The sequence below is a fragment of the Hibiscus syriacus genome, unplaced genomic scaffold (assembly GCF_006381635.1).
Source record: "Hibiscus syriacus cultivar Baekdansim isolate YM2019G1 unplaced genomic scaffold, ASM638163v2 tig00111273_pilon, whole genome shotgun sequence".
Lineage (NCBI taxonomy): Eukaryota > Viridiplantae > Streptophyta > Magnoliopsida > Malvales > Malvaceae > Hibiscus > Hibiscus syriacus.
The window spans coordinates 480,613-498,765 of record NW_024063040.1 but is presented as its reverse complement, the minus strand read 5'-3'; the positions used below and the strand labels follow the sequence as shown (position 1 = coordinate 498,765).

At 35.7% G+C, this 18,153-nt stretch overlaps 2 protein-coding genes across 4 annotated transcripts; both read left to right on the top strand.

Annotated features, from left to right (window-relative positions):
- Nucleotides 1-661: 661 nt before the first annotated feature.
- Nucleotides 662-2,671, top strand: LOC120157679. The gene is made up of 5 exons (XM_039168740.1): nucleotides 662-974; nucleotides 1,117-1,228; nucleotides 1,457-1,521; nucleotides 1,604-2,197; nucleotides 2,416-2,671. The coding sequence occupies exons 1-5, from the start codon at nucleotides 771-773 to the stop codon at nucleotides 2,533-2,535; spliced, it is 1,095 nt and encodes a 364-aa protein (XP_039024671.1). The 5' UTR covers nucleotides 662-770; the 3' UTR covers nucleotides 2,536-2,671.
- A 1,069-nt stretch (nucleotides 2,672-3,740) lies between these two features.
- LOC120157681 (rac-like GTP-binding protein 6) lies at nucleotides 3,741-5,883 on the top strand. Of its 3 annotated transcripts, XM_039168741.1 has the most exons (7): nucleotides 3,856-4,024; nucleotides 4,589-4,676; nucleotides 4,795-4,904; nucleotides 5,018-5,081; nucleotides 5,220-5,284; nucleotides 5,379-5,444; nucleotides 5,539-5,883. In XM_039168741.1, exons 1-7 carry the CDS (start codon nucleotides 3,926-3,928, stop codon nucleotides 5,638-5,640), a joined length of 594 nt encoding a protein of 197 aa, XP_039024672.1. In that variant the 5' UTR covers nucleotides 3,856-3,925; the 3' UTR covers nucleotides 5,641-5,883. The 3 variants fall into 3 exon arrangements, with proteins under 3 accessions (XP_039024673.1, XP_039024674.1, XP_039024672.1); XM_039168742.1 differs by lacking the exon at nucleotides 5,379-5,444 and having other exon boundaries at nucleotides 3,741-4,024; XM_039168743.1 differs by lacking the exon at nucleotides 5,539-5,883 and having other exon boundaries at nucleotides 3,742-4,024; nucleotides 5,383-5,444.
- Nucleotides 5,884-18,153: the final 12,270 nt, after the last annotated feature.

Here is an 18,153-nt window from a genome sequence, read left to right as displayed (position 1 = left end):
GTGCCTATAACTTTATAAAATGATGATTGTAATTATAAATGCCCTTGAAACTTAAAAGTATCTCTTATAGAAATATTAAATAACGATTATATATTTTTTTACTAATTGAATTGAATTTAATTGTTATTATTGTTAATAGAGATGTTAATTTTATTTGAATCTGATAATTTTTCATTCTACTCTATAAGATTAAATCTGTTTTAATAAATAATTTTGAATTTAAATCGGTCGATTTGAAAATAACTTGATTTAAGATGTCACTCTTATTATATATAATACTATAAAAATTCAAATACTTTGTATTCACCTTAAATTTATAAAAAAATTATTATAAAACTCAAATATTCATTCAATTTTTTTGATTAAATAATAATTAAATAAAAAATTATAACGTTATTAAAAATGGTTTTTTATTCTGTTGAAACTATGTTTTAAGTGGCTTTTGATTTCAATTACGAGTAATTTCCTTTTCATTTTCCTCTGTTTTTTTATTTAAATTAGTTTTATGCCCATAGAAGCCCAAGCCTTTAAAGAACCAAGTGATTGCCCAAAAAGTAAAACGGTATTTGTACGTCATGTGTGTACGTTAGTATGACCATTATAATTTCTCTTTATAAGACGCCGAAGTATGACCGTTGAACTACCTTTTCAAACTGCAACGATTCAAAATTCTCACTTTCAGAACCCAACCAAAAAAAAAAAAATCTCTCAATCGTTTACCTCATCCTCTTCCTCTTATCCTTGTAACTCAGCTATCAAGAAAGTCGCAAATGGGAGCAAAAACACGGTCTCAACACTCATCAGAGCGTCAGAAGTGGGATCAAATATTTGAGGGTTTAGTTAAGATACTCAAAACCCAGCAACTACAGCTTGAAACTCTGGCTAAAGAACGAAAAATTATCGAAGATCGGATCAAGATGCAATATGAACGGTGGGTATCTGATGTTCGCCTTTATGAAGATCACATTTCTCAGGTAACACTTCTCAATTTTGTGTTTTGTTGCTTTTTTGGGGGGGGGGGAAATTAGGGTTTTTTATGGTGATTTTGTTATTATCTTGTTTTACCTAATTTGAGGTGTAATGTGAGGGATTTTGGTTATATTTCTGGATGTTTAGATGAAAAGTGAGTTGCAATCGGAAGAGATGGCTCGTGTGCTTGAGGCTACAAAAGCCGATATGATGGTAGGATTGAAGCACAGAGAAGCTTTTCTTTGCGAAATGAAATTAGGTATGCTGTGAGTTGCAATCGGAAGAGTTTCCTCTTTATATATATTAATGTTAATTCACTATGGAAGAAACAAACTTGTGCTTAAGTTATTACTGTAATGAGTGGTGGCTGTGAAATTTATGTTGGGTTGAATTCATACTTTGATGAGGGAACTGATTACAAATTGTTTCTCTTTTAGTAACTTTGATGTGGTCTGATGTTTAGATTTTCTCAATTGGCTTGTTACAGAGGAAACGGAGGCTGAATTAACTGATTTCAGAGTCTGGTTTAACATCCTCGGTAAAAGTTCAAAAGTATGTTCCCATGACTTTTCTCTTTTTCATAATTTAATGCATTGTACAAACTTCTAATCTCTTTATAATTTCATTATTTCAGGATATTTCTCAAAGGGATCCCATCGAAACCAAAAAAGGAATGTCGGGAGGCAAGCGTAGTGGTTCAAAGTCTGTTACTTTGGAAACATTGGAAGACAATGTAAGAAGGCTAAAGCTTCAATACGAAAATCTTGTTTCAGAGAAGAGTTCTCAAGCCACTGCACTTATGGCAGAGAATAAGTTTGCATGGAATCAGTTTAATATTCTGGAAAGTCGGTACACGGATAAATTAAACAGCAAGCAGTCTGAACTTGAAAAGGCTAACAAGCGAATCGAGGCACTTATTTCCCATATGGAGGAGCTGAGATCATCAAATGCTGAAAAGGATGAAATAATTGAGAGATTAAAAGCTGAATTGTCTCAGAAGGAGGCTGATGCAAGTAGATTCCGAGAGGCTTCTAAAATTCCTCGAGATGTAGAATTGTCAAGGAAGTCCACAACTGCTTCTCATACACCTGTAATAAAACGATGCACTGCAGGTGGAAAAACTTCCATTCTTAGAGGTAAGAATGGAAGCAGGGATAGATGCAACATTATTGTCCGGACAGAAGACTCTATCCCTAGTGTTCCTGATATTCAAAAGAACAATGAAAAGGTACTTTTGTTCACCAATAAGAAAGTTGATGTTCATGATTTCATACATTTCTCCAAATAGAACTTGAAGGGTAATACGTTTGCCAATATGTTAATTTTTATTCTGAAATCTGAAGTTATTCTGTTATGATGTTAATAGCATGTGTGGATGCCGCTGCTTGTGTTGTTATATGAAAGATCCTATGTCTAACCAAATGTTGAATTCTTATGGTCGTTTAGGGAAGCAGAAGCACAAAGAGGAAAAAGGACGATGCTATACCCCCTTCTGAAACTCTGAAATTGTTCACTTCTACGTTCAAAGTTCCCAGATTGAAAACCTCGTCTCCCGATACAGGATGACCATCTATCTTCTTGGCTACGGAGGTTGCTCTTCTATGTACTTTTTTTTGTTTATTAAGCTGAACCTTAGCAGTTGTATCTTTAACCGATGTGCATTAGTCCCATTCCCTGGAGGCTGGAGCAAGTGTTTGTGTATTTTTAACCGATGATTATTTGTATGAGTCTAAATATAATGAAGTAGTTAAATATGTTTATTTATTATAAATTACACTATGCTTGGTACCTCGTACTCACCCTTCTTGGATTGACAACGAAAGTTGATGACATCTTCAGACCATACACACTGGATTTCACGTTGTTGGGAATCCACTCCACCAAGTATGATGAATTCTTGATTTGAACATTGATCATTTGTTCATCAACTTCTTTGGTGCTCATCTTGCCACGGAACATAGCCGAGGCTGTTAAGTAGACTAGCGGCCATCACAGGGGCGGATAAGTCCCACAAGTGCATCTCATTATTTTAGAAAAATGGTTAAAGTTAGTTTAATATGTTAAGGAATTTTTTTTTTGCATTCTCATTATTTGTAAGAAAAGAATATTAAAATTTGAACTCCATTATTAAATTTCCGGATCCATCATTGTCATGGCGGGGTTAGCTACACACATCATGTTCTTCGCATTAGTGATATTAAGGTTTTTTTTCGGATTTTAGAAAAAAAAATGTTTTTTTAAATAATTTTTAAAGCTTTTTTTAAATATATATTTTTAAAAATATAGATGTTAAACATTTACTTTGAAAAAAAGTTAAACACTTAAAATTTACTAATATATAATTAAGGTATTTATTTTATCCTTCAGGCAAAATAAATAAATGAATTGAGGTATTTATTTTCTCCCTCAGCCAAAAAAAATAATGAATAGACTTAGATGAGTTTAAACTTTGAATTAACTATTATATATGGAAGAAGAGATAAATAAAATTTGTTACTTTGAATAGAATAAAGTTTAACAATCATATACGATACTCATGAAATAAGAAAGAGGGAGGAAGGATGATATAATTAGTAAGCTGTAAGTGATTCAAGTGAGTTGTTAATAGAGGCTTACGCTCAAACCGCAATTGTGATTTGTGATTGATTCTGAAATGTCCCCCCTTCTTTCCATTCATTTGGCCACACTTCCCCCTTTTCTTTCTCTCATTTTCTCGACATTCTCTCTTCAATTTTTAGTGTTTTCCTCTCCAATCTCTCTCTGCTCCTTGGGGTTTGCCTTGCGGAGACAAATGATGAACTCTATGGATCCTCATTCTTCTTTGCTTAACAACAGCCTCAACCAAATCTGAGAGGAACAGAAAACGAATTTCGAATCTTGTAGAATAATAATAATACCCGAGAAAGTAGTAAAAAACAAGCTTTTGGTGTTTTTTTTCCTACGGCGGCGAGGGAATATGAGCGCCTCCAGATTCATAAAATGTGTAACTGTCGGCGATGGAGCCGTCGGAAAGACCTGCCTGCTGATATCTTACACCAGCAATACTTTTCCTACGGTGAGCCTCTTTACTGCCCTTTCGGATATTTGTTGCTTGATCGCATGTTTTGTTAGCGCTTTTAATCTCCCGTTTTTTTAAGAAAAATTACTAATGGAAATCATAGGACAAGCTGAATTTGCACATCTACAATGAAGGAACCATTATGAAACACCAGGCGGGTTCAGATTATTGAACTTAAAAAATACACGGCCTTATCAAGTATTTAAACTTAAAATTTGGGGGCAAGTCTTAATTTGTCTAATGTTTAAACTTATATAGGGACCGCTCTCGTATGTGTGTGTGTGTTTTGTTTTGGAATAATTGAATAAGAAATGTTTAAAAATGTTGACGTTTGAGTTAGCTTTGTTCTGTATTTCTGCTGCTTTGAATTTCCTCAGGAAATTTTATTCTTTTATAAAAGCTGTCAAGATTGTTGTTAATGCCATACAATGCAGACAGATCAAGTGCATCCAGATCTCTTTGCAATTAATGGAAACTTTATTCCTTTATAATTTAAACCAGTTTAGTGCTGCTTGCACCTGGTACTGATTTTCTTTATCGGTTACATTGTTATGGTAACAGGACTATGTACCAACTGTTTTCGACAATTTCAGTGCAAATGTTGTTGTGGATGGCAACACGGTCAACATAGGATTATGGGATACTGCCGGTAATTTGGAAAAATAGCTTCTGAAATTCCTCTTCTGTTATTTGGTTTTCTTTCTTTCTTTCTTTTTATTTGGTTTTCTTTCTTTCTTTTGGGTCTGAAATCGTCGCCTTGAAAACAGGTCAGGAGGATTACAATAGATTAAGACCGCTGAGTTATCGTGGGGCGGATGTCTTTATTCTTGCATTCTCTCTCATCAGCAAGGCCAGTTATGAAAATGTCTCCAAGAAGGTCGAACCATCAAATGGCTTCTCTTTTGAGATAATAATAATAATAAAAATTCGGTGCAGTATATGTGTATTGCATGTCCCCGCAATTCATGTGTTTCTTTCTTTTCATTTCAGTGGATTCCTGAATTAAAGCATTACGCGCCTGGTGTTCCGATAATACTCGTTGGAACTAAGCTTGGTATCATTCTTAATCTCGGGATAATGCGATTCTTATCTACGATCTCAATCTCCAAGTGAATGAAATCATTCTCAAATCAATAGAGTATCCTTTAATTTATTACTAACGTTCCATGGTTTCTGCACTTTGCTGCTGCAGACCTTCGGGACGATGAGCAATTCTTGGCAGACCATCCGGCTGCAGTGCCTATATCCACAATTCAGGTACATATCTAAACATTATTAATTGTTATTCTTTTTTGGTGGAATATGTTTCAATTATTTGAATATTTGTGTTGCATTGCTTTGTGTTCTTGAGGGAGAGGAATTAAGGAAACAGATAGAGGCCCCTGCATACGTCGAATGTAGTTCGAAAACACAACAGGTTAAAATTTTCTCTAAATACAATTAAACTTTTTTCAACCTAAAAATTGCGAGGAAGCTTTCCTATGAGATTTTGTGTGAATGCTTGACTGCAGAATGTGAAGTCAGTCTTTGATTCAGCGATCAAGGTAGTGCTCCAGCCTCCTCAAAAGAATTGTAAGAAGAAAAAGTCATATGCTGGCTGCTCAATTTTATGATCAATACAACATTCAAGTTTTACAAAGATGGAGAACCTGCCAACTTCTTCTCACTGTCAGGTTTTTTTTATTCTTTTTTTATTTTTGGGTCTAATTCAAGGAAGCAGTAAGCCCATCATGTATATAGTCTCAAACTGAAATTCTAGGGATTTCTTTGAAAGTATTATCAGGTGGTATGTTTCGTGTTTTAGTTATTTTTTTAATGATTTGTGTGTATTTGATGACAAGCATTTGTTCCTTGTTAACTATGTTGTTCAACTCGCTCACGTATCAGCCAGATGTGAAAAATATCCACCACCCTCGTATGAAATTACAGTTTTCTTGCGTTATTTTTAAAATGTAAGCAATTTGATTAAAATATACTATATTAATTGTTTCTTTGCGTAGATTGCATTAGGGTACTTATCGAGCGAGTCGGTCGCGGATAGTACTCGACGTATGTTCGTTAAAATTTTTTGTTGCTCGGCTCGATTCGTTGCCTTTTAAGCTCGTTAAAATTTTACTCAATTCGTGTTCGTTAGGAAAAACTTGTTAAGTTCATTGCTCATTAAGCTCATTGAAATTTTTACCTTATTTTCTTAAGTATAGACAAAATCTACTAAAACTATAAAAAGTTTAATATAAACATAAATTAATAAATTTAACAAAAAAAAAATATTAAAAGAGTATATGAAACAATTTTAAAATCTAAACCCAAAACAACAATCCACAAATATATTAAAATAATAAATAAGATATGATTTTTTAGTATAGTAAAATATTAATTAATGGGAGGTTCCCCATTATATTATGCTGGTTGAAATGTCATTACAGAATGAGGTAAGGGCGTTTACAACTATGAGTTGGTTTTGGGGCTGCGTGCCTAGTTAGGAAAGAGATCGCCGGAGTATAGCACATGATCACGTTTTCTTGCTGCCATGGGGTCGACCTGTAAACAAGGTAAACCCAATGGGAACCAAAAAACGGGAGGGTACCGTATTGGGAAAAAGACGATCCAAAAAGCAAAGGCTCACCTAGCTGAAGGACCAACGACGATGGAGGTTACAAATACGAAGGAGGAGTTAATTCGGACGGAATCGAATGATTACGAGATAGACAATGAGACAAAGCCACCGTGGAGCTGCTTCTTGCAAAAAGATGAGGGGGAAATTCAGTAATAATTTAGTTTTTTTTGTTATTTATTAGGAAAATAACATATTAACTATTTGTCTTTTTTTATTATCTATTCGTAACTAGTAATTTTTAAATGAAATAATTAAAATAAATACTAATAAATCATATAAAAGAAATAAAAATTAACAAGTTGTTTGATAACATATCGAATAGAATTAAATTTTATTAATCTCAACTTATTAAGATATAAGGTCAAATTTAAATCAAATCAATTTGGGTCGAACCTTGACCAAGTTTTAACTCAATCCCTCTCGCTATCTCCCTCTCCCTCTCCCTCCATCTGCTATCCGTATCCTCAGTTAAAAGTTGTTAGTTAAAAATCCTCCCCATCTGCTACCTGATTATTTTCGTATTATTCTCTGATCAGCAGCGCCCCCAGAGCCAACTCTTTTGACTATTTATTTACTGAGAATAAGAGGGTATCGTTGGGGATATGGCGATATCGGATGCGGTGATCAGGAATTTGACGATGGTATACTTGGCAGTGACAGCGAGGATAAAGGGATATGGTTTGGTGAGTGGGCGGAACTTATGCGATGGTTCGTGCTGATTGTGTCGACCACGGTGGTGGGTTTCATCTTGGTCGGCACACTGACGTGGGACGTCATCCTTAAGGTTACTTACGCGATTCCTGGCGATCAAGCCGCTTCCGTACACGTTCAAGAGACGTACAAGGGTGGTATTTGCTGGCACGGCGTCGCCGTTCGTTCGCCTGCTTCTCAGGCCCGGCTAAGGATCACTCAACGAATTCCGTACCGTTTGTAAAATTCAATTAAAATTCTTCGATAATAAATTAAGTTTATAATCTGTAAGATAACAGGCGTTTTGCTTTTGCTTTTTTGCTGAAATTTGATTAGAACTTAGAAGGGAATAAAAAGACAATGTATAAAGTAGTAACAACCAAAGCTTCTTTCCAGGGAAAGGTGTTTGATCACATTGGTCCGCCTACCGACGAGAAGTTTAGAAATTCTCAAAGAGTTAGGTTGACATTATTACACTTCTTGTATAACATATTAACTCATGTAATGTTCATCGGAATCACTTGTCTTAGTTGTCTTTCCCTTCCTTTGGTCTTATACGTGAGAGTGTAAGCCCAGTGTTCATTGTCTAGCGCCGCAGCATTACTGATGGTCTTTTCAGAAATTAAAAAAAGGGTAACCTACAGAAATGGTTACCAAACTTTAAGGGTGCTTGTATTTTGGTTACCAAACTTTAAGGGTGCTTATATTTTGGTAACCCAACTTTTAAAACTAGCAATACAGTCATTAAATTTTTAATTCATTTACAGTAAGATCTCTAACGTTACCTCCGTTAGTTTTATTTGACGTGACAGTTACCTTCCATTATTAATTCTATTCTCTACAATCGCACCATTACCAATGGGCGTTTCAGAAATAAAGGGCATAATACAAACAAATACCCCTAACGTTTGACCATATATGCAATTTTGCCCGTATTATTTTTTTTAGCATTTGACCTCCCCATGTTTCATTTTGGGTCAAAAAAACACCCTCGTTGGATGAAAACCGTTAGTCAAATGACGGTCAACGCCTGAAGTTGACCCAGCAAGAACATGTGGAGGGAGATGCTGTCGTGGAATGTCCATATCATAGTAGACGATGACGTGGTAGATCCACGTAAACTAAATGTTGATGTGACATGTATACGTGTGATGTCACGTCAGTAACTTTTTAAATAAAAATAAAAATATTATTCTTAATATTTATATTTAATATTTTTGTCCAATAAAATGATGACATGTGTCGACACCGTTTAAATTTAAACCATGCAAAGCTTCTTTTATGGGGAGTTGAACATGGGCCAATTGCCTGGAACCCATCACTTAACCACCAAGCCAAATCTTTCATTTGTTTATCTTTTGCATTACAAAATATTTAACATATATATTATGTATCTCACACATTTTATCAAACATATTCTTCATCCCCTCTTGACATGCAATTTCTTTTCCTCTTAACTACGTGATTTTACACGTAAAATATTTTGAGTGTGTTTTTTTTTTTCATTTTTCTTATCCTTTTCGAAGTAATGGTAATGTGCCACGTCAGATAAAACTAGCGAGAGATAATGTCACGATCTCATTGGAAATGAACTAAATTTTAGTGATTGTATTACAATTTTTAAAAGTTGTGTGACCAAAATTCAAGCACTATAAAATTTCGATGATCATTTATATAGTTTACCAAAAAAAAGTTGGGATATTTGTCTTTAGTATTATACTTGTGAAAATTTTGGTTAATTTACATTTCAGTCTATTAAGCTTTATACTTGATTTTTTTTTATTATGGATATCATTTGTTAACTTCAGTGAATAATTTTCGTATCATTTTTTGACATTAATAATAATCTTAACATACATATGTAATTTATGTGTACTATTATTTGGTGTATCATCAATATAGAAAACAATTTCACCAGAAGCATTAACCTGATAACCTCCTATTTCCCCGTTTAAACAGACACTGAACTTATTCAACAATCATCAATGCTTTCTGTAAAACAATAACTTCAATCGACGGTGGCGCAACAGTGAACATTAACTCGCTTAGAGGTTGATTACGACGTAATTTCGTCAAAAAATCTGTTACTTTGTTCAACCAGCAGCATTATATGTTGTTTATTTGTTCTTAATTTCTTTTGATATAATCGTTAATATTTAATTTATTAATCGATCAATCTGGATTGAATACTATTAATGTTTAAATCATTAATATTTAAATCTGTAAAACAATTGATCGTTTATATTTACTATTAAATTTTCTAATATTCAAAATTGATTATATATACATATATATATATATATATATATATATATATATATATATATATGTAAACTAAAACGGCAGAACATTCTCATAAAATTTTTCCTTTTTTTTTTCTATTATCATATATTTTGGGGAAAGAAAGGAAGCAGAAATTGATTACACCATAACCCTTAATAGTCGAGCCGAGCCTAGTAGATGATTGTGAAACTCTGGCAGGCATCCCCGGCATCTGAAGAAACAAATGAAAACCCACCGGCTTGCTTAAGGCTAGAGAGTAAGCTGTTGGATTTCCTTCTCGATACTTGTGGACTATCTGGACTTGACATGCTGGCGATGCCCTCTTTTAAAGCTGCAAACTCATCGCTATGGCGTTTTTTCAAAAAAAAAAAATCACCGGACCGATATATTTATCGATCTAATATCGATCAGATTATATTTTTTAATCTAACACCCTTTGCAGTAAGGTGTGCTCCTGCAACGCGTTATATGCTGATTTGGCGTCACGTGAGGTAAGGCCCCCCCTGAGACGCGCCTTATGCTGACATGGATACACGTGAGTATAGCGCGGCCCCTGTGGCGCGCCTTACGCCACGTAGGGTACAACGCGGGTCAGGGGTCGTGCCTAACCTTTATAATTATATATAGCGCGAGACAGGTACTGCACATTGTATAATTTTTACAACTTTTCTCGACTATAAATACCCTTCTCCCCCGGGTTAAGTTCCTCACATCTCCTCACATCGCTCCTCTCAACTTAAAAATTAATACAACAATTCCGACAACGAATCAATAATTCTAACAATTTTCTCATATTTTATTCAGAAGTTCGTACGATTTTTCGTTATAAGGCAATTTTGTGATAAATTTTATTATTATATGTATTGTTTATTATGATTATTTGAAAAAAATATTATACTAATTGTTGTCAATTAATTTTTGTGTTTGTAAAATTAGAAATCGGGAATATACATCGAAATAGTTTTACGGTACAGGTAATAATATAAAATTATATTATTTAAATTATTTACTTTTATGTGTAAAAATTTTATTCTGTTATATTTTCGTTCATATATTATTTATTTAATCAGCATTGTTTCAATTATTTTTTTTGCATATATAATATTGCAGCACTTTTAAACTCAAAGAATTGCGCGACTTTCAGCTATTGTTTATTATGATGGTGAAATTCGAGAAGATAAAACCAGCGTTGTTTTCGTATCAAATGAGCATGTTAAAATATCATTGAAGAGAAACATAACTCTTGAGGAACTGATAACGAAGATTTCGAGGAAGATTCATGTTAGAAGTAGTATAAGAATGTCGTGGTTGCAGTACAGATTTTCAACATCATTGTTGCCATTAACTTATACAACGTTCGAACTTTTGAACAATGATGATGTTGAAATGATGGTTGAAGCTCAAAGTAATTATTCAGACGCCGATATTGAGATGTATGTAAATTTTATTCAAGTACGTGTCGTTCGGGGTCAATCATTAAGCTCCCACTATGGGTTGGCTCAACAAGTTGATTAAGTTGACAGCCCGACGACAGTAATGTGTAATTATTTTAATGCCATAATGGGGAGATATTCATCCGCACCTTCTTACAATATGTACCGAGGTGGGTCGACGAACAATCCGTATGGCAACATCGCGTCCAGTTCAAGGGGAAGACATTCATCTGCAAATCCGTTTGACCTTAATATGGAGATGTCATCGAATCAACCATATGTGCAGATTCCATTTGACACGATGGCTTCAAGCTTTAGGGGGAGGCATTCGACTGCGAGCTTTTTTGATCTCAATGTCGATATGCCTTCCAGTTCAAGGGGAAGGCGTGCAAGTAGTAGGTTCTTCGACCTAAATGTGGAGAGTATGAAGGAAACATCATCTCCACCAGAAGAACCGCTTCGTGAGCCTGGTGCGGATGGTGCTGAGACTTGACTATTCATTCACCCAGAATCACAACAATTCAACTCCGATGGTGATGATGATGTAGATGAAGTTTCGACAAATGTGGTACAAACTGACCCTCCAGCACACATGTATGAAGCTGATTATGATGCAATGTATGGGCCAGAATTTGTGGATATGCCCTCATCTCGGTGACTATGGATATTACTCATCAATAAATAATGGTGAGTTATCTTTAGGCATGGAGTTTTCAAGCAAGGAAGAAGCGATGATGGCTATAAAAAATTACAATATCCGTAATTCTGTTCAGTCTAGAGTCGACCGCTCCACGACTGAAAAATATGTATGCTACTGTGGCTGACGCGAAAACAGAAGCAATTGAATGGTTCGCGTATCGAAGAGGAAGAGGAAAAACAACAGATGGGAACTAACAGTATTTAACGGTCCTCACACATGTTGTGCTGGAAGGGTCAACCAAGATCATCCCAACTTGGACTCTGAAGTGATATGCCAAGCCATCATGCCCATGGTAAAAGCAAGCTCTCATATAGTTATTGTTGTGTTGATTTTAGCTATACAATCACAGTATGGGTACACTGTCTCTTATAAAAAAGCTTGGTTGACAAAATAAAATGACATTGTCAAACTTCATGGCGAATGACATGCATCTTACAACGAACTTCCAGGCTGGTTTAGGCTGGTGCGGAGGTTGAATCCTGGGATAATTGTGGACTTTGAAACCTCCTATACATACCATAATGATCGAGTTCTCCGCGATCGATGTTAATTCTACCGGGTTTTTTGGACTTACCCACAGTGCGTTAATGCTGTCAAATACTGCAAGCATGTGGTCCAGATCGACGAAACTTTCTTGTATGGAAAATACAAGCAAGTTTTATTATTGGCAGTTGTCCAAGATGGCAATTGCAACATTCTTCCAGTTGCTTTTTCTTTTGTCGAATGAGAAGATACATATTATTGGGGTTTTTTCCTCCAAAATTTGCGTGCACGTGTTATCACGAGGGAAAACATCTGTGTCATTTCAAATCGCGGAGCTGGGATCAAAGCAGCAATAGAGTTTTTGGGTCTAATGTGGCAACCACCCTTTGTCCAACATAGGTATTGTCTCCGACACATTGCTGCGAACTACCATGGAAGGTACAAGAAGAATGATGAGTGTCAATTAATTATACGCATGGGTAATTGAAACTGATGTAGTTTGTTTTCTTTCGATCGTTTTAATTTTGCAAAGAAAGCAAGTTAGTAAGTTATACATTTTTTGATCAGGTTACGAACTACTTCCTTGAACGTTTGAATCAATGCTTCAAGATTTGCAGGCGAAGAACGAGGAAGGATACGATTATATCAGCCTTATCGATAAAGAATTGTGGACGAACGCATATGATGGTGGATATCGATATAGACACATGACGACCAACTTGGAAGAGGCAATCATTTCAACTTTAAAGGGTGCACGTCACTTACCAGTAGCGACTTTGGTAAAGACTATATATTTCCATTTGGGGGTCTTTTTTGAGAAGCTCGGGGGACAAGCTCAAACCTGGATGCAAGACAGTCATGTCTATCACCCTAGATTAGTTGAAAATCTACAGAAAAAAATTTATGCATCAAATGGAATGTTTGTATCAAGCTTCCCTAGAAGGCATGCAATGTTTCGTGTCACAGAGTTGCCGCGACCTCTTCAAGGGATTGAAGCCGTGTCGTTAAGAGTAAATCTAAGGAACAGAACGTGCGACTGCGGGTTTTTTCAAGCTCTTAAGTATCCATGCTCTCATGTGATAACAGCTTGCTCGCATATACGTCAAGACTATAACCATTTTGTGGATCTCGTATACCTACTATATGAAGTTTGTAAGGTATATGAATTTGAGTTCCCCCCCATAGGTAATGAAAAAGACCCTGATGAGGTTCAAGATTGGCTTCCGATTGTACCAAATCCGAGTTTATTGAGGGAGCGTGGTCGTCCAAAATCCAATCGAATTCATTGCGATATGGATATTCGAGAAAGATATAGACAAGACAGGAGATGTGGGCATTGTAGAAACCCATGACACACTAGAAAAACATGTCCACTTATGTTGCCATCAAGTAAGGAAATGATGTATTTGTTTATCAAATAATAATTCTTGTACTTTAATTTGCATTTACTTCAAGTTAATGTCATTCGATAATCGTTGATGAAGATTAAAAAAATGATACAATAATGCTAGATTAGACGTTTGCGTTATATGTGATTATAATAAAAGAGATAATAAGTGACAAACTTAAGAAAGTTATCGAACAATTTGGTATTTCAAAATAATTTTAAATACAACAAACTTACAATAAGTATTAAATGGTAAATGATAACAAAATTACAATAACTGATATTAAATGGTGATAAACAAAATTAACTGAAATATATTAAAAAAAGTCAAACAAATTTAACAAAATAAATTAAGTACTAAATGAGAAATAATAAAAAATTATAATTAAAAAGTCCAATAAACTAAATACAAATATAATAATAAAAATCTATTGATATCTGCGACGCGAATGTGTTCCGCAGGGCGGTGGCTGTCGGTCTCGAGGAGGATTTCCTCGTATCACTGGTTGTGACTCATCGTTGTCATCATCATGACCGTCGTCGTCGTCGTCGTCCTGAGTAGGTACAATAGGTTGATGAAGAGCTGATGACGATGAAACACCTCCATAGAATAAGGACCTTGGAGGTGTATGACTGACTATCCCACTGGCCTGCGAAAACTAGGAAAACTAATAAAACCCAGACATCGCTGAGTGTGAAAACTGTACAGGAGGTGTCTGTGCTGCGACCATGGGTAATGAGGCTGAACCCGCCAAATATCCAGCATATGAACCCCAAGTTGGATCTACAAACATAGAACCATAATAGCCTCCAGGAGGGGTCATCTGTGACGGTGACGGCGGCGGGGTCATAAAAGCAGGTGAAGGCGGCGGCGGTGACATCTGGTAATGGAAAGGAAGTGACGGCATCATATATGGCTGCGGTATGTAAGTCGCTGGATACGGTGGCTGCTGTGAAGGTCTTGCTGGTGCAGTTGAGGATGAACCGGAAGCATCTACTCTCTGTTCGCGAGTCGGGGGACGATGGTGCTATGTCAGTGAACGTCTCTGTCGACGTCGCGGAAAGGTATGCCCTCATGCATCCTCGGGAAGCAGAAACGGTTTCCCGATACTGTTGAACCACTCGTAATAACTGTCAGCAACCATCAAGAGGTCAAGTAAAATGGGCTCTCTACGGGGAAGACGCCGATGTCGATCCTCCCACAACACGACCCACGCATGATGCCTCACCAACCAATCTGTATTTGTCTTGCCGCGTCTATCTGTGCTATGCAACTCGTCCATATTGCGAGGTGCTTTCGAAATTGGTTGAAAATAACCAAATTGCCGAAGCACGCGATCGGTGGAGTGTCACTCGACTGTCGCATAACAGATCAAGGGGACCGTCGCCATCCAAACATCTGATGGGCCCCTTAACTCAGGTGGGATCACCGCCCTCACATCATCAATAGAATATGACACTCATTCAAACTAAAACAAATATATATAATTTTTATCAAAATAATAATCTAATTATATAACTATAATCTAAATCGATTTTTAAACATTAAAATTCATACCTGAGTGCCAGCCTTCTGATCGATTAACACCCTAATTTTTTCTAAATCATCAGGTAGCTCATGATGACTTTTCCTATCAGTAGACCACCTATTCAAGAAAAATAATTTCTTATTCACTGTATAAAATTATTAATATACAAAATCAATTTTATAATTACTTTAGGAGTAGCGAAAATACGAATGGGTTCTTGACAACGGGACATAAAAAGGGCAATCGATACCATGCCCAAGACTGCAGCAGTAGGAGACATCCGTTGATAGCATTACGCCTGTAGTCAATGGCTCGACACATCTCCCTGTACAGGCAAGCCAAAACTGTCGAGCCTCAACTGAGTGATCCAGCCAGATGAAACTTGCCAAGATGTTGCAACCATATACAGTGAACTTGGTTACACGATTTGTCCGGCATCAGCAACCCTCCTATCAGCTGCATTATGCATGCCCGTGCATACTGTTTAACTTCATCGTCAGACGCGTCCTCGGTCAACTCCCAAAAATTGGCATCTAACTAATTTCACGGTATCCGTCCACCGTTAAAATTTTCCGGGACACGTCCTAGACTAACCCGGTACAAAGTAGTCCAAGAATCGGAAGCTATCTCTGATATCACACCTCCATCCACCGGAAGCCCCAGGTGCATAGAAACATCCTCAAGCGTGATCGTGCACTCTCCGCACGGAAGATTGAATGTGTGGGTCTCCGGCCTCCACCGCTCTACTAAGTTAGAAATAAGGTCTGGTTCTATCTTACAGTGACCCTGATATCTACCTAGGTGCCCGAATCCAGCCTCTACTAAATACGGCATTACACGAGTAGGTATAACTAACTTAAGGTTCCTAATAAAAGGATCTAATATACGGTCTCTCTCCTAAAATATAAATAATTACACAAATTAATTTTTAAACTAATAATCATGCATTAAATAAGTTAATTAATTAAATTAAAACGTTAAAATGTTACCGTTTCAGCAAAGTGTCGAGATATATGATTTCCATCCAACCAAAGTAGATTGCCTTCTATTTTATATCTACAAAAAAAATTAATTAAATAAAATATTAAACAATTAAAATAATTAAATAAATTACTAAAAAATACTAAATATAATAAAATATACCTTAATAAGAGAATATAAGAGTATTTGAGAGAAGCTGAGAGAGTATTTGGTGTAATGAAAGTGATTGAGAATGGGGTATTTATAGGAATGGATGGTGGATGTGAACGGGTGGGGGTAATTTGGTAATTAAGGGTATAGCGCGGGCCAGGGGCCACGCCTTTCTGATGCGTGTCAGAATCACAGGTAAGTCGCGACTCTTGTGCCGCGCTATACCCTTAATTACCAAATTACCTTCGCCCGTTCACACGTATATCCATGTCAGCATAAGACGCGACACAGGGGATGTGTCTTACTCCACGTAACGCCAAATCAGCGTGTAACGCGCTACAGGGGGCGCGCCTTACTGCAAAAGATATTAGATCAGAAAATATAATCTGATCAGTGTTAGATCGATAAATATATCAATCACCTATAATTTTTTTTTTTAAAAAAACGCCGCTATCTATTGCACTTATTGATCACCCTATATCGGGCTACCTAAAAAGATACCAGAGCACATAACCAAGCTAGTTAAAACTCTGTCTCTATCTCCCGGTTAAACGTTGTCTATCATTGTCAGATAACTTTTCAATCCTAAGATCTTTCTCTTTTTTGCTGTTAAATAAATGGCTACAATCAATCACATCAACAAAAGTCCTCTGTTTCCATTATATGAATGACTGTATACGGCAGGAGCCCTGCCCTGGCCGGCTGGGGCTATTTGACATAACTGACACCAATTTTCTCTAATATCCCCTTTCTGACACCGTTTGACCAATATTTCCCGAAGTAGCACCATTTCTGCTGAGCTGGCGAAAGGCGCGTCCCCGGGGACGCGCCTTACCGTGTTTTTGCTGAGTTGGATGCCACATGTGGAAGGGCATCCCCGGGGACGCGCCTTTCGCCAGCTCGACTGCCACATATTTTATTTAATAATAAATATTTTATTTAATAAATTAATAATATTTTATATATTAATTATTATCGATTTATCTACATTAATATGATATAACAATATATGAAAACCAGATTTGGACTTTATTGTAGTTATGGAAAAAATGTATGAAATTATAATATTACACCTATGGTTATATTTTATTTGATTTTTCGATCTATTAATTTTATCAGTTAATTATTTAAGTTAATAAATTAGTATAATTACATATTTAATCTTCAAGACTTACATATTTTTTGAAATTAGTCTTATTGAAAATTTAATTTAATAAATTTAATCCTCCAATCAGAACATGAAATGTGTCATCGTATACATAAATTTTTTAATAACTTTTAATTTGTTTAATTTAATATTTTTCTCTACTTAGAAGGTGGAATTATTATTATATTTAAAAAAATATAACTAATAATATTAATTATTATATTAAATAAATATATTAAAAATATTTATGTATTTAAAAGTTAAAAAAATTATTTAGGTGTACATACATTGACAAATTATATAAATGCAATAACATTAAATTATTAGAAATAAAAACATTCATTTAAATACAATATTAATTACATAAGAGTTAACGGTTATATGATGATAACAGAGCTGGACATTTTTTTCTATTGTGCCCGATGTTTCTACAATGCCCACATCGTTTTTGTTCTGTTGACTTCTCCCGAATATCCATATCACAATGTATTCTAGTAGATTTTGGACGACCTGAGTCCCTCAATAGCAATGGATCTGGTACAATTGTAAGCCAAGTTTAAATCTCATTTGGTTCTCTTTCGTTTCCTATGGGCGGAAACTCAAATTCATATAACATGAATACTTGTGAAAGTTTGTATACGGGATCAACATAATTTTTGTAGTCCAAATGCGAATGTGAGCAAGCAGCAATGACATGAGAGCATGGATATTTGAGTGCTTGAAAGA